Raw genomic sequence first — 16,653 nt, 5'->3', positions numbered from 1 at the left:
TCGGTTTTAATTTGAAGCATATTTGTATATATTGCTTGTTTATATCCATTGCAAAGATATTGGCAACGTTGTATTTGTAGTCAACTTTGTTCTGAAGTTATCAGCTGTCACAGAGAGACGACTAACTCATGTGATTCTATGTTTAGCAGAGATCTTCTGTGTATAAAGTGAAGCGGGAGAGCAAAAAAAGCATCTAACAACGCACTTTGCTGTTCTACAAGTGGACTGAGGCAGGCGTTAGATTATGAGCGTTTTCAAGTGCAACGTTAATAACAATGGTTTTGGGAAACAGCTCAGATATTAAACGATGTTCCTACGAAGGTTCTAACGATGAACTTAGCCTTAAGATGCTTTTGGGAAACCGGTCCCTGGCCAGAGAACAACACTGGCTGTGTGTTCTACTAGCTACTGTCTGCAAGGCAGGGCAGGCCTCTCCTCTTCAAGGATACTGTTACAGGGAGGTTCTATATATCTCTCTCCCTGGATAAAAGCATACGGAATTAGTGATCCGATGCCAAGATATTCCCAAAGATTGCACTTATTCAAAAGGGCCGCTCTCTCAAGGGTGGTTCCATTACTGGCAATTAGGTCAGGGGCCCTAGACTATGGTTGAGAGTGAGAAGAGACATTGAGGCACCATTGTGCCATACTTATCTCAGGCATTAGACACTAGCTTGTTTAATGCATTACATTTTGCTGACTGTGTAATTTTGCGTACCAAATGCAACTCTAGACTGTTTGAATCGGCAGTTTCAGGTTTAGTCTGAGTGAAAGTGGAATGGAAGAGCATGGCCTGACTCCATTATTTGATTGTGTGAAGTGTCCCCTCCATAAGTACTAGAGGTGAAACTGTTCTGAGGGCCTTCTACCACAAGCACACCTGTGCTCTTTTGAGCCACACAAGGGTAAACAAGGCTGTTATCTCTTGGTCAGCATCAGTTAATATGAACTTGATCACTCATCCTGGCTGCCTCAGCAGATTAGGATGATATTGCATTGAAGTGACATGGCCAGGCAACAGAGCTGGAGGACTGGTGACTCACTGATGGACTGGAATCCCAAAAATATCCTGAATCTCTTCACTAGGTAGGTTTCCATCCAATTTGCGACAGATTTTCATGCGAATATTCTCAAATCTGCATAAAACAATATGCGCATTTTCCCACCAGAGAGGTTTCCATCAAACTGAATTTTTGCGGATAAAAGCCTGTTCGTTAAATGGGTTTCCATCGCATTTTCAACCCTACTTATGGTTGTCACAAAAACGTGCGTTATATACAGTAGTAAATGTGCCCACTCTGGTCTTGGTACATGAGCTCTAGCCAACAGCTCACAGATACAGTGCGGGTAGACTCCCTACAGTATGAGATTATTATGGATAAGAGCGATATTATTGTTATTTGCCAAACGGCAGCCAAGCATCGATCATCATGTCACCAGAATAATACCCTCGATATTTATTGGAAAGGCGCATCACGCTCATCACCTTGTACATTCACCACCCTGTGAAGTTCATCATATAATTTATTTAATCTGTAGCCTAATAAACTGCACGCTTTCCCGAGTCGTAGTGGGAGGACCACACAACATATCATCGCGTGACTCCAAGTTTACTTCGATATGATGGTTATTATATCAATATTTGGCATAAAGGCGTTTCCACTGCCATTTCTCGCAGAATACATTTTACGGACACAGAAATATCCCACCATGTCGAACGAACAAATTGCATTTATAAAATTGTTCCTGCATTTCACGTTCCCATCAGCCCGGTCGTGAATTGTTTACATGCGTCAGGTAACGTTAATTCATCCGCATGAAATTGTTGGATGGTAACGTGGTTAATGTCAGTTAGATTGGGGACAAGAACTGTTGCAGGGCATGCTCTTTTTGTACCATTTCCAGCATTTGCCATTTGTGGCTCCGCCACGTGAACGTCACAGTCCTTGGATAACAGCTGTCAAATGTCTTTAGCTCAGCATTAGAAGAGGCGCAAATCTGCGGAATGCATGCTGGCGAATAGATGTGACGCTAAATTCACCATGAAACTAACTGGAAACAACATGTTCGAACTTGCAGCCATGCCACAAACCGTTATAGCAAGCAACATATGTGAACTGTTTAGGAAACCTCATCACTTTTTCCTCGAACAAAGCTCTAAATTAAATGGGACAACATTAACGTTAGCTCTAAAAGCCTTTACGTTGCCAGTTGTTGATACAAAACATTTATTTTCTAGCCAACTGAACTGACAATACGGCATAACAACGCCATAGAAAATCAGGGCAATATCCCTACCCCCAACGCCGCACTAAAGACAAAACTAGCTAGCTAGCTACTAGCCAGATAGCAATTTAACAACAGCCAACGTTACTTGCCTGCCAACTGTTTGGTTGGCGAGTTGTTTCATCCGATTGAACTGTTTCTTCATTTTGCGTCCTTCTCCAGTGGAGTCTTGCTACGTTTTATAGATGGAAAAGTAACTCCTGCGATGTGCTTCATCAGACGAGAGTCCTTTGGTTGGTCATGAAATTCACAATAGCAAGCTAGCTTTTTGTCGAAGATTAGCTTGCAGCTAGCTAAACTATGAACCAATTAAAATAACTAACTGTTACTGTAGCTAGTCACTTTTTAGCTAGCTTAGTCTAGCCTTCAAGTGGTTGTTTCAGAAAAAAGTTATTCCCTCGCAAACTGACATGATTTAAAGCTATGTATATGATCAAAACGCTAGCAAGTTATCCAGAGTTCCACTGACTGGCTGCAGCCTTACATTGCTGAATATCTGGCTGGCTAATCAACGTCGACCGCTTTTCCCAAACAGCTTGCAGCACACCTCTCCCCTCTTTGCCAGCACAAGCTGATGGCGTTGAATGGGTGGCAGGAAGTATACATAGCAAAAGCATCCATCCATCTATCACCATCCCCAGCACTGCTAAATGTGCAGACTGTGTAGCTTGGGATAGTTTACGAAAGTAATTTTGCTCGCTCCCGTGATACATTACGTACTGCAAGAATTTGCACTGACCTCACAACCTCAGTATAATTTTGATCGTGAAGACATTGAACCTGCCAACATAATTATACAGTAACATTTACACATAGATATTAAAACAGTCAGTTGAGTTTAAATATCAAACTGTTGTTCAATTATATACACAATATGTTGTTGCCAGCAGGCCTCGTCTTCATCAACAACAACTTTAACTCGCTAATCCATCATGGAGTGCACAGGCGCACACACGCGCGCCCACCTGTGGAGTCTCAATACACATCTCTGAACACACCGACTGTGTCATTGCGCAAAATAGTATGTAGCGTCATCTAGATATGTGTGCAACAAAAGTTCAACATTCACCTTCTGCTACCATTTCTGTCAACCCGTTTACGCATACAGTTTGACGCATACGTTCGATAAATCCAATGTATGCACCACACAGAACGTAGTGCAATTGCCTCTGCAACACAATGCGGCAAGGATGTAGCATCACCTAGATATGTGTGCAACAAAAGTTCAACATTCACCTTCTGCTACCATTTCTGTCAACCCGTTTACACATACAGTTTGACGCATACGTTCGATAAATCCAATGTATGCACCACACAGAACGTAGTGCAATTGCCTCTGCAACACAATGCGGCAAGGCAAACGTAGCGTTCCATTGGAAATGAATGTACTTCTGTTGTACCAAAACGCAAAGACACAGTCGATGTGTTCAAAACGTGCTAGAGGCGTTACTACAAAACCTGGTTCGATTCCAGGCTGTATCACAATCCGGCAGTGATTGGGAGTCCCATAGGGCGGGGAACAATTGGCCCAGCGTCGTCCGGGTTTGGCCGGGGTAGGCCGTCATTGTAAATAAGAATTTGTTCTTAACTGACTTGCCTAGTTAAATAAAGGTTAAATAAAAACTGACTTGCCTAGTAAAATAAAGGTTAAATAAAAAAATAAAAAGCCCATCCTCCCCAATTAAGGCGCCACCAACCTTCTGTGTAATGGACTGTATTGCAGATATATTTAAATTAGGGTTGAATGGCAGGAATCCGATTACCGGGATTTACCGGCCAAAACCACTACATTTTCCCGGGAGGTGGGGCAGACAGCCCATCTCAGTATGGAGCGCAATTCACGATGCATTTAGACCTATCATCTCATCATGGTAACTTTTTTCTTGTGACATAGGCTTGTGACACCTTTTCTTTTTTAATTGTAAAGATGATACTTTTTTAAAATTGCAACTGCAGAGTTTTAAAACAGCCTATCACTCAAATATCGTTGCTTTAAATCAGTTCTGTACATTAGTTTATACTGGATTAAGTGTACATTTTCGTGAAATGTAATTTCGTTAGTTATGCTCCAACTTTCCCTCCATCTTGTGCCAAAATCAGTTATTTTTAAGTCTTGGTTCCAATAGTTTATATTTTTTTCTAAGAGATTGTCAGTTGGATATGCTCTCTGCAAGGTTTTGTATATCTTCCCTATCATATAAACATCATTTCCTGACTCAAATACAATTCCCTCAAGGTTGCGCTGCCTAGGTCAGCATCCCGGAGTCGCTTCTTCACTGTTGACTTTGAGACTGGTGTTTTGCGGGTACTATTTAATGAAGCTGCCAGTTGAGGACCTGTGAGGCGTCTGTTTCTCAAACTAGACACTAATGTATTTGTCCTCTTGCTTAGTTGTGCACCGGGGCCTCCCACTCCTCTTTCTATTCTGGTTAGAGCTAGTTTGCGCTGTTCTGTGAAGGGAGTAGTACACAGCGTTGTACGAGATCTTCAGTTTCTTGGCAATTTCTCGCATGGAATAGCCTTCATTTCTCAGAACAAGAATAGACTGACGAGTTTCAGAAGAAAGTCCTTTGTTTCTGGCCATTTTGAGCCTGTAATCGAACCCACAATTGCTGATGCTCCAGATACTCAACTAGTCTCAAGAAGGCCAGTTTTATTGCTTCTTTAATCAGCACAACAGTTTTCAGCTGTGCTAACATAATTGCAAAAGTTTTTTTTAATGATCAGTTAGCCTTTTAAAATGATAAATTTGGATTAGCAAACACAACGTGCCATTGGAACACTTTTCTTTCAAAAACAAGGACATTTCTAAGTGACCCCAAACTTTTGAACGGTAGTGTACATTTAAAAACATTAACATGTAGTGTGTGTGTGTGTGTGTGTGTGTGTATGTGTGTGTGTGTGTGTGTGTGTGTGTGCATCTATCAGTTACACATACAGGTCATTCGGAAAGTATTCAGACCTCTTCCCTTTTTCCACATTTTGTTACGTTACAGCCTTATTCTAATATGGATTAAATAAAACATTTTCCTCATCAATCTACACACAATACCCCATACTGACAAAGCAAAAACAGTTGTATTTTTATTTTTAAATTTTTGCAAATGTACATATATAAAAAAAAACATAAATACCTTATTTACATAAGTATTCAGACCCTTTGCTATGAGACTCGAAATTGAGCTCAGGTGCATCCTGATCATTCTTGAGATGTTTCTACAACTTGATTGGAGTCCAACTGTGGAAAATTCAATTGATTGGACATGATTTGGAAAGGCACACACCTGTCTATATAAGGTCCCACAGTTGACAGTGCATGTCAGAGCAAAAACCAAGCCATGAGGTCGAACTAATTGTCCGTAGAGCTTCGAGGCAGGATTATGTCGAGGCACAGATCTGGGGAAGGGTACCAAAACATTTCTGCAGCATTGAAGGTCCCCAAGAACACAGTGACCTTCATCATTCTTAAATGGAAGAAGTTTGGAACCACCAAGACTCTTCCTAAAGCTGTCCGCCCGGCCAAACTGAGCAAGAAGAAGAAGGGCCTTGGTCAGGGAGATGACCAAGAACCCGATGGTCACTCTGACAGAGCTCCAGAGTTCCTCTGTGGAGATGGGAGAACCTTCCAGAAGGACAACCATCTCTGCAGCACTCCACCAATCAGGCCTTTATGGTAGAGTGGCCAGATGGAAGCCACTCCTCAGTAAAAGGCACAACAGCCCAATTGGAGTTTGCCAAAAGGCACCTAAAGGACTCTCAGACCATGAGAAACAAGATTCTCTGGTCTGACGAAACCAAGATTGAACTCTTTGGGCTGAATGCCAAGCGTCACATCTGGAGGAAACCTGGCAGCATCCCTACGGTGAAGCATGGTGGTGGCAGCATCATGCTGTGGGGATGTTTTTCAGCGGCAGGGACTGGAAGACTAGTCAGGATCAAGGCAAAGATGATCAGAGCAAAGTACAGAGATATCCTTGATGAAAACCTGTTCCAGAGCACTCATGACCTCATACTGGGGCGAAGGTTCACCTTCCAACAAGACAATGACCCTAAGCACACAGCCAAGACAACGCAGGAGTGGCTTTGGGACAAGTCTCTGAATATCCTTGAGTGGCCCAGCCAGAGCCCGGACTTGAACCCGATCAAACATCTTTGGAGAGACCTGAAAATAGCTGTGCAGCAACACTCCCCATCCAACCTGACAGATCAATTTTAGAATAAGGTTGTAACATAACAAAATGTGGGAATATCAAGGGGTCTGAATACTTTCCGAATGCACTATATGTATATATATTTGTGTGTGTGTCCTAGCCTACCTCTTTCAGGTAATACATTCAATGCAGTATTAGCCTTATATTTAGCTTGTTAATGATGGGTTATGCATAACCAGCTTCTAACTTGTAGCCTCTTTCTCTTGCGCAATACACAAGCACCTGTGCTCCGCTGGCCTCTCTTTAAAAAACGCTCCTTAGCTTTTGGAGTCCCATGCAGGAAAAGCTAGACTAGAATAGCTTGCTGTACTTTTTTTTTGTTGCATTTCTTATACCAATAGACTGTTCGAACAGGGATACAAGCTCTTTTTTTGCTGAATGTTAAATACAGCAGCCAATAGAACTCACGGGTAGTTTGAAAGAAGAGTGAACGCCAGATGGCGGGGTAGGCTATAGCAGTTATTTATTCAGACCTATAACCATTCAATCAATCTTCGTGAAGAGAAGTGAAAGCCTTCTGAATCTAATTCTAGTCCTATATTATTCAAGGAAGTCATTAGAATGATGAAGATAAGGACAGGGAAACGTATTTCATTTAACTGTTTAAAGCGAGGAAGGACTGAAGCAACAATAGAGAGAGAAAGAGGAGGTAGGCTAATAATATTAGGGGAAATATATATGCATCAGCCTACTAATTATACAAATAGGCCCTATTATGTTTCAAAATTAAAATAAAATTCGCTAGCCTATACTTGTAACTTTGTAGGCCGCATGTGTTACACCAGAATTGCATGTTCTCTTCTGCTTCATAATGGTTTGAATAATGTGCGTAATTCCATTCCATATAATACAGTATAATACAATACAGTACAGTAATACAGTTCACACTCAAAAAGATTAGCCTTCAGGAGCTAGATTCATTTATTTACCCAAGAGAGCATATAGCTAGTTAACTCTATGCGCTTCCATGTTTTTCTGTTGTGCGTAATGTGCAGTAACCTGTATCATATAGGCTATGTATTGGGTAAGTCGCTCTGGATAAGAGCGTCTGCTAAATGACGTAAATGTAAATGTAATAACGGCACAATAATTTGGGCTTTTTTGGACTTGAGTTCATTAAATGTTGTTAATGTAGGGCTCGTAACATTTATTTAATTATATGGCTCATCAGGCTCAGGTAGCATCAGGTTTGAATTTTCATGCTGATCAAAGCTCTAATCAAATCCAGACATATTTATACGTTTTATAATGCTTTTGAATGGCACTTCCGGTTTTGGAGTCTCTCCCTACTCAAGTGCAGTTAGGGTACATCAACTATAGAGTCAGAGCATTTATCCAAAGACCAATGAAGTGTGATCATTGTAAAGCTTTTGGTCACATTTCAAGTGTTTGCAGAAGGGAGAAGCCGAGATGTCCAAGTTGTGGAAAAGATCATGTCATGTTTTATAAGAGTGATGAAAATATGTAATGATGCAATTGTGGTGGGAACCATGAAGCCACATCTTTTGAAAGCCCCATGAGGGTGAAAGAGAATGTGGTGGCCAAAGTAAGGGCAGTCCAGAGCATTTCATATGCAGCAGCTGTAAAAAGGGTTGAGGGTTTCAGTGGTGCACCTGAAGAGTCCATGGTGGTGGATAGGCCTTCACTGCATGCTGCAGGGTTTGCCTTTCACCAAGAGGATCCTGATATTTTAAAGGTAAAAAATGTGGACTTTGTGGCCTTTATTGCAATGGTGATTAATGGCACTGCCAAGGTGGAAAAAAGATCTAGGAAGATAGAAATCATTGTGGTTGCAGCAGAGCGGTTCCTGGGGCTGAAAGATTTCTCTGTGAAAGTGTTACATGGAATATTGTCAAAAGCCATACAACCAACTCAGGCCCTAGTGCCTGAGAAGGGAGATATGGAGATTTAAAAGAAGGAAGAAGTGGGAGTTTTGTTTTGTTTTGTCAATGTACAATTTTATTTCGGTGGATTAAGTTAGTTACCCTATTATGTATGGATTTGCTTTTTACCTTGTTTTGGTTTCAACCCATCCAGTTGGTAGTGGCAATCTACCTTTTTGGGTTGTAGTCCGCCATAAAACCCACAGAGGAAGAAAAAGAAGAAGAAGAACTTCCGGTTTTGGCGGGAAATACCAGGTTTCCCGGGAGAAAAGTTAGGCCCTATTTATTCTCGGGATGGAACATTTCTAAAATACCGGGAAAATATTCAACGCTAATGGACATGTGTTGTCATCTGATTCCTCTGGAATAATGTAAAACAATTTCATTCATTAAAATAATCTTGAAGGAGAGAAAAGAAAAACAGAGACAGGTTTTACTGATAAAGGTGCCATGGCCACAGGGAGTATGGATAATTTATTAGTATGGCTGCCATTCTTTATTGATCCAATTCCACTTGGATTGACAGCACTTGCATTTACGTCATTTAGCAGACGCTCTTATCCAGAGCGACTTACAGTTAGTGAGTGCATACATTTATTTTATTTTTCATACTGGCCCCCTGTGGGAATCGAACCCACAACCCTACCAACTGAGCTACATCCCTGCCGGCCATTCGCTCCCCTGGACGATGCAGGGCCAATTGTGCGCCGCGACAGAGCCTGGATTCGAACCAGGATCTCTAGTGGCACAGCTAGCACTGCGATGCAGTGCCTTAGACCACTGCGCCACTCGGGAGGCTAATTGCCTAGCCTGGTTGACAGAAATCACGAGTTAGGTGTCAACCAGACTTACACTTGCCCTCGAGGCTGAGCCCACCAAGCCTGGCATTAAACTAAATGTCATTATTACATGCACAAAACTAGATTTCTTAATTGAAGTCTACATGATCAAAACCACTGTCAAATTGAATTTCTATAACTGAACCATACTTAATACAATAGACATAAAATATACTTGTAACATTGTAACAATCCCAATTAAATTGATATGTTTCAGTAAGATTAGATTTTTAGCATTTATAGCAATGGTTATTAATTGTACTGCAGGGATGGAACGTAAATCGAAGAAAATTGAGGTTGTGGTGGTAGCTGCAGAGAGGTATTTGGGTGTGTGAGACTTGACATCAGAAGAGTTACAGGGAGTGTTAAGTGGTGATGTCCCATCATTTCAGGTTGAGGGCATGAGTTAGGAATGAATATATTTAAATAGTGGAGTAGGGTGGTTCATTATTAATAATATTTTTGAATTTGTGAGTGTAGTGTTAGATGGTAGGGTATTTCTTTATTTTATTTTTCAAGCAAAATATAAGTGAGTTGTACTCCAGTCTAGTAGGTGACAGTAATGCAACAAATTGGATGCCAACCGCCGTTAAACCTCATCAAAGAAGAAGAAGATTATGGGACACATTTTAGGCACCGGAAGTTGAAGACATGCAAGCTACTTCAGCTGAGCATTAGTAACTGAAAATGCCAATTGAACAGAATTTATTGCATATGTTATGTGACAGTAGCTAAATGATATAACTGCTTCTAATGTTAACTTCGTCCGTCTACTGTAGAGTTTGACCACCCGACCGGTCAAGTTGTTACCCAGCAGCAAAGCAACGGTCAAAGTTAAACAGTGTTAGCAACTAGCTAACGTTAGCCACATTGGAACAGCTGATGCATTTGGTGTTGCAGAGAAGACAGTTCTTTTTCAAAAATCAACAACTGGGGCTGTTGTATGAGGTGCGAAACTGTTAGATGGCAGCCAGACAACCCTTCACAGACTCAGACACTGCGGACGAAGCAGTGAGGTCGACTTGTGACGATGCAACGACATGCAAAAGGTAGCTAGCTAGCTAGAGTCATAGCATGTGCAAGCTGCTGCTTAGCTAGGTGATCCGAATTGCGACATTGTAGCTGTGCGTTTGCAACACGTCAATTGCCTGCCCCAGTTGTAGCCACCTGCTTACCAGCAACATAAAACGTTTATTTATTGAGAAGAAATAATCAGCTTGCCATTAGTGTTTATTCAGATTTTACACAGCAAATGACACAACCATATTCAATAAGACATATGTCATAAATGGGAGCGTAGTATTTTTTAAATACTGCATTTGGACATGCAATACTTACCATTTGTTTGATTTTCAGATATGCAACCAGTAAAGGCTACTGGACGGACCCCTATGTCCAGTATTTTGTGAGGTCGGTAGGGGAACGAAAAGCTCCAGAAATCAACAGAGGCAAGTCAATGTTGGCCAGAGACAAAAACACATTTGTTAAATTTTTTTGCTTGAAGAAGGCTTGCTTAATACTGTATTACTAAATCTCTGTTGTCTTCTGTTAGGTTACTATGCCCGCGTGCAGGGAATGAACCACCTCCTGGATGCCTTCCTTAGGAAAACAGAGTGTGACTGTCAGATAGTGAACCTGGGGGCAGGGCTGGACACCACTTTTTGGAGGTTAAAGGTACAGTCTAATAATCCCATTAAAGAAATGCATTAATCTTACAGTACAATTCATGCTTGGCCTTGGTTTTTACTTTCATTGTCTTTCATTTGTCATTTTTGTGTTTTTAGGATGAAAACCTCATGCCTAGAAAATACTTTGAAGTTGACTTTCCAATGATTGCTGCCAGGAAAATACACAACATAAAGTAAGGCATTCTACTTTTCCTCTTTAGAATAATTCAAATACATCACAGTTTTTGGTTTTATTTGTTTTGATGTCACTGTGGTCTCAGTAATGTAATGTCAGAAATTGACCTGTAGAGGGAGGCAGAGCCTGTCTATAAACACTTTTGGAAATAGTCTGTCCAGCTACACTTGTAGTATGATAATCCGTTCATAAGAAACACAATTTAGTGTGTAGTTATAATGTTGTGCACCTTCTCTTCAGGACAAAACCACCGCTGTCAAAACCTCTCATTGAGACCCACTCCACAGACTCACTATTACTAGGTAATGAAGTAAAATACATTGGCTGATACAAATCAACATAATAATTGTATGTATTTGTTGTCTCTTATGGTGACATTTGATATTCACTTAGTCTTCATTTGTATTGTCTGTGTGTGTTTCAGATGGCCACAGCCTAGACTCAGACAGGTACTGCATCATTGGTGCTGACCTCAGGGACATCCCAGGCCTAGATGACAAACTGAAGAAGTTCCACCTCAACCCAGAGTCAGTGAAAATTACATTATATTGAATATGTTTGGCCTAGCATTCACCGTTGCACTATTTTTATTTAATTTTGTTGGACAGCTTTGCAAGAGTGTAGCCAATTAAGGTAGCAGTATCCAACCGTATCAGAGGATCACCAGTTTTGCTGTAGCTGTACAGTAAGGTGTTTGGTATGGTATTGATGTCTTGGGCTGACAGTGTTCTTTCCCTGTACCTTACTTGTATTTATGGTCTTGGCTGACGTGGCTGAGTGTTCCGCAGTCAGTTCCTGATGACGATAATCATACACTTGGGTGCTCTTTGATTTTCTATCCTTTCCATATGTGCATCAAAGAGCCCCATCTCCTTTGATCTCAGCCTATGAGACTTGGAAAAGCCCCCATACTCACTGGCCCAGTGTCAACCGAGGGCTCTGTTTTTCATAGAGCTTATTGTTTTAGTGCATGTATTCACGTCTTCCTGTGAGGTCTGGTCCACCAGCCAAGCCTCAATGATATTAGAATGAGTTTTTTTGTGGATTCAAGTGTCTTCTAAAATGTCCGCGGGTTGTGCCAAAGGCTCTGTGGATGTGGTGTTTTATGTCACAGATTCTGACATTCAAAGGAGAAATTAAGAAGATGAAAAGGAATGTTGTCTATTTCACCTTTGTTACATGTAGGATGCATCCCAGACACAAAATGTATACCTTTTTTTTTACATGCAGAACTGATTGGGAATCACCTGGCTTTTTCTAAATTGGGGAAATTTTGTTCTCCTCCTTCTAGGTTGCCTACGTTGTTCCTGTCAGAGTGTGTGCTGGTCTACATGACTCCAGATCAGTCGTCCAAGCTGGTGAACTGGGCCTCAGACACCTTCCACACAGCCATGTTTGTCAACTATGAGCAGGTAAAGGATTAACAAGATCAGACAGAGCTATGGCGAGATAGACTGCCTCTGCTGATTCCATCTATATTGCTGCACGTCTAGGCTAATTGTTTCACTCTCTGTCTAGTTGAACATGATGGATCGTTTTGGCCAGGTGATGATTGAGAATCTGCAGCGTCGTCAGTGTAACCTGGCAGGAGTGGAGGTGTGTCAGTCACTGGAATCCCAGGTACAGCACCCTCAACCTTACAGCAACTTTACAACAACACTTTAAAACACCTTCGTATTAGATCAGAAGTGACGTTACAGAATGAGCTAAATAAATCTGAAGGCAACAGTGATTATGGGGCATGGTTAGATAAGGTTCACTTTGTGACGCAAACACTGTGTGTACATGCTGAGTGGGTGCCTCCCAGGCCTGCATAGAGCAACACTGTTGTGATTAGAAGACCACAATTCTGTGTTTACAGCAGTTCACCTACTCTGTGTCTCACAAAGACACGGCGGTTGGAACCAAATATCTAAAATATGGACTCATCAGACCAAAGGACAGATTTCCACCGGTCTAATGTCCATTGCTCGTGTTTCTTGGCCCAAGCAAGTCTCTTCTTCTTATTGGTGTCCTTTAGTAGTGGTTTCTTTGCAGCAATTTGACAATGAAGGCCTGATTCACGCAGTCTGCTCTGAACAGTTGATGTTGATGTGTCTGTTACTTGAACTCTGTGAAGCATTTATTTTGGCTGCAATCTGAGGTGCATTTAACTCTAATGAACTTATGCTCTGCAGCAGAGGTAACTCTGGTTCTTCCTTTCCTGTGGCGGTCCTCATGAGAGCCAGTTTCATCATACCGCTTGATGGTTTTTGCGACTACACTTGAAGAAACTTTCAAAGTTCTTGACATTTTCCGTATTGACTGACCTTCATGTCTTAAAGTAATGATGGACTGTTCTTTCTCTTTCCTTATTTGAGCTGTTCTTGCCGTAATATGGACTTGGTCTTTTACCAAATAAGGCTATCTTCTGGATACCCACCCCTACCTTGTCACAACACAACCGATTGGCTCAAACGCATTAAGAAGGAAATAAATTCTACAAATTAACTTTTAACAAGGCACACCTGTTAATTGAAATGCATTCCAGGTGACTACCTCATGAAGCTGGTTGAGAGAATGCCAAGAGTGTTTAAAGCTGTCATCAAGGCAAAGGGTGGCTACTTTGAAGAATCTCAAATATAAAATATATTTTGATTTGTTAACACTTTTTTGGTTACTACATAATTCCATATGTGTTATTTCATAGTTTTGATGTCTTCACTATTATTCTACAATGTAGAAAATAGTAAAAATAAAAAAAAAACCTGGAATGAGTGTCTCCAAACTATTGACTGGTACTGTAGGTACTCAATCATGACAATTAAACGACAAATCCCAAGTGTTGATTTTGTGCAAGACATGTCCTGAAGTGTTTGCAAATGTTTGCATTTGTAGAAAGAGCGCTTCCTAAAGACGGGCTGGGAGAATGCAGATGCTCTGGACATGATGACTGTGTACAGTGTTATACCTCAGGATGACGTGGCAAGGTAAGACAGTCTGTTACATACAGTAGGCAAAACGTACGTATCATGTTATTTCTCCGTTGTCAGTTTCACATTGTTTAGCGCAAAGTATTTTTTGTTGGTTGTTGAAAACTCTCTTTATTTAGTTTCTCCATCTTTTTTTATACAGAATAGAGCGTCTGGAATTTCTGGATGAGAAGGAACTTCTGCAGCAGCTCCTCCAACATTACAGTATCTGCTGGGCCACCAAGGACAAGCTCAAGCTAGGTACATGTGGGTTAGATTACTGCCACTTAAACATTATTTGTAAGTCTTTACATTTGGATACAGAATATTGTTTTTAATTTATTCCCGCTGTTCATTACAAGATGACAAATGACACGATCGTCTGCTTGTTCCAGGACTCTCACAAGTTGCTTTCTGAACCTGGACTGGACCGTCTGTCTTAAGCCTGTTTCTCTGTGCCATGATCAACACCACCATCAGAGGAAGAAGGAACCCATTAACACCTTCACATCAGACTCCAGTCCTGTCTGTCTTCTCTGCTTCAAATAAAGTGTGGGAAACTACTGGCATCAGCAGAGTTCTACTTAATGTGTTTCCTTTGCATCCCATAAGTGCACCCACTGTCTCCCAGCATGTTTTTGTGAAAGAAAAGGGAAGTTTGCGCTGGAAGTGTGATATGAATGACAAGACATTGGAAAGGACAGTATCCCTAGCCTTCATTTCATTAAATCCATTTGTCTGAGATGGCACGGCCTGTTTCTAATGTACCTTCAGAGAACATTGAGCAAGTTTGCTGAATTTTGGAGAAAAGTAAAAGCCGGACACCGGTCAAGTTTTTAATGTGCCATTGTGTTGTGAACTAAAAAGTGTTTGTATGTACTAAGAATTTAGAAATGTATTGCCAAGACCGATATTTTCTTATGAATAGAAATGAAAAGTTAATACATCGAATGCACTTAAAGATTAATTTGATTCAATTAGGAAATTGCTGGATTTGCAGTAGCAATAGATACATTTGCATGTAACAAGGATTCTAGTCTGAAAGAAATAGGAGGGGCATTTTCAATCAGAGCAAAGCAATTAAGTCCTTGCAGGTGATACAACAATACCAATGACATGTCAATGCAGGTCTATAGAGGTTGCATAAAGCTGTTAATATTTGTGTTTGAAAACCTGACCTCCATCATTTCATTAATAACTGTGGTCAACAGACTGTACATTAGATACCATGAAAGTCCATGTCATTTCCACATGGATGACACATTGAATAGTTTGAGTCACCCTCTGAGTCCACTGTGTCCTGCTGGTCAGATCCTGTGTTTTTACAGAGAAACATTAACCCAATATGACCTTGTGTACAGTGAGGTAGAGATACAGATAGCAGCACTAGAGCACTGAAGATTTAGTGATGTTAGAAGAGAGATTTTTATAACACAAATACAGTGTCCAGTTAAAGTCTACACACCCCTTGCACAGTCTTCACATTTTGCTGACTTAAAATTGTATCCCCCAAATTACTAACTTTTTTTCCTCCCAATGTACACAACCTACTAATTATAGAACATTTTCCAAATTACTTATAAATAAGTAGAAATTAAAGTGACATACAGTGGGGTCTGAAATTATTTACACCCGTCATTGAGATGAGCAATAATGACTGTATAAAATAATTCAAATACTGAGCTTTATTGAATGCTCAAAAAATTGGGAAAATATTTTATACTAATACAATTGCCCCTAAAGATTCTTATAAATAAAGTAGTCAAAGTTCAGTATTTGGTCCCATATTCCTATCGCGTAACGAGTACAAGCTTGTGACTCTACAAACGTGGATGCATTTGCAGTTAGTTTTGGGTTTGTTTCAGCTTATTTTGTGCCCAATAGAAATAAATGGTAAATAATGTATTGTCATTTTTTGTCACTTTTTTTTATAAATAAGAATATAATATTTTTCTAAACACTTCTACATTAATGTGGATGCTACCATGATTACGGATAATCCTGAAAGAATTGTAAATAATGATGAGTAAGACAGTTACAGAGGTCAAAGATCATATCCCCAAGACATGCTAACCTCTCACAATTACCAAAAAAGGGGGAGGTTAGCATGGGGTATGATCTTTGAACTCTGAAACACAACCAAAATGAACTGCAAATGCATCCAGCAAGTTTATAGAGTCACAAGCTTGATGTATTCATTGCATGCTAGGAATATGGAACAAAATACTTTATAAGAATCTTTAGGGATGTCAATAATTTGAACCCCTACCTTTTTGGGAGAAAAAATATATTACTTGTTAAACAACATTTACATTTTAGTCATTTAGCAGACGCTCTTATCCAGAGCGACTTACAGTTAGTGCATACATTTTTCATACTGGCCCCCCATGGGAATCGACCCACAACCCTGGCGTTGCAAACACCATGCTCTACCAACTGACCTACACGGGGCAACATCTCTTTCTCTGAGCAATTGTATTAGTATAACATACAATTTCCCTTTTTTTACTATACAATATATCTCAGTATTTGAATTATTTATTTTAAATAGTCATTATTGCTCATCTTTATCAAGGGTGTTAACCATTTCAGACCTCAAAAAAATGTTTGCTCAAGCTCA

General features: G+C 40.4%; 2 protein-coding genes across 2 annotated transcripts in view; one reads left to right on the top strand and one right to left on the bottom strand.

The window, feature by feature from the left end:
- LOC121547497 (rho GTPase-activating protein 17) overlaps window positions 1–3,215 on the bottom strand; it is a 68,196-nt gene extending 64,981 nt beyond the window's left edge. Inside the window, 1 exon segment of the mRNA XM_041858814.2 lies at window positions 2,379–3,215. Within this exon segment, the coding sequence (XP_041714748.2) occupies window positions 2,379–2,431 (53 nt within the window). The 5' untranslated portion in view covers window positions 2,432–3,215.
- Window positions 3,216–9,847: 6,632 nt separating this feature from the next.
- Window positions 9,848–15,936, top strand: lcmt1 (leucine carboxyl methyltransferase 1). Its single transcript, XM_041858812.2, has 11 exons — window positions 9,848–10,268; window positions 10,576–10,667; window positions 10,772–10,893; window positions 11,004–11,080; window positions 11,323–11,384; window positions 11,507–11,609; window positions 12,374–12,494; window positions 12,601–12,702; window positions 13,960–14,051; window positions 14,197–14,294; window positions 14,429–15,936. Exons 1-11 carry the CDS (start codon window positions 10,183–10,185, stop codon window positions 14,449–14,451), a joined length of 978 nt encoding a protein of 325 aa, XP_041714746.1. The 5' UTR covers window positions 9,848–10,182; the 3' UTR covers window positions 14,452–15,936.
- Window positions 15,937–16,653: the final 717 nt, after the last annotated feature.

Source organism: Coregonus clupeaformis, chromosome 31 (assembly GCF_020615455.1).
Source record: "Coregonus clupeaformis isolate EN_2021a chromosome 31, ASM2061545v1, whole genome shotgun sequence".
In the NCBI taxonomy this organism is placed as follows: domain Eukaryota; kingdom Metazoa; phylum Chordata; class Actinopteri; order Salmoniformes; family Salmonidae; genus Coregonus; species Coregonus clupeaformis.
This window is presented reverse-complemented; position numbering and strand designations above follow the sequence as displayed.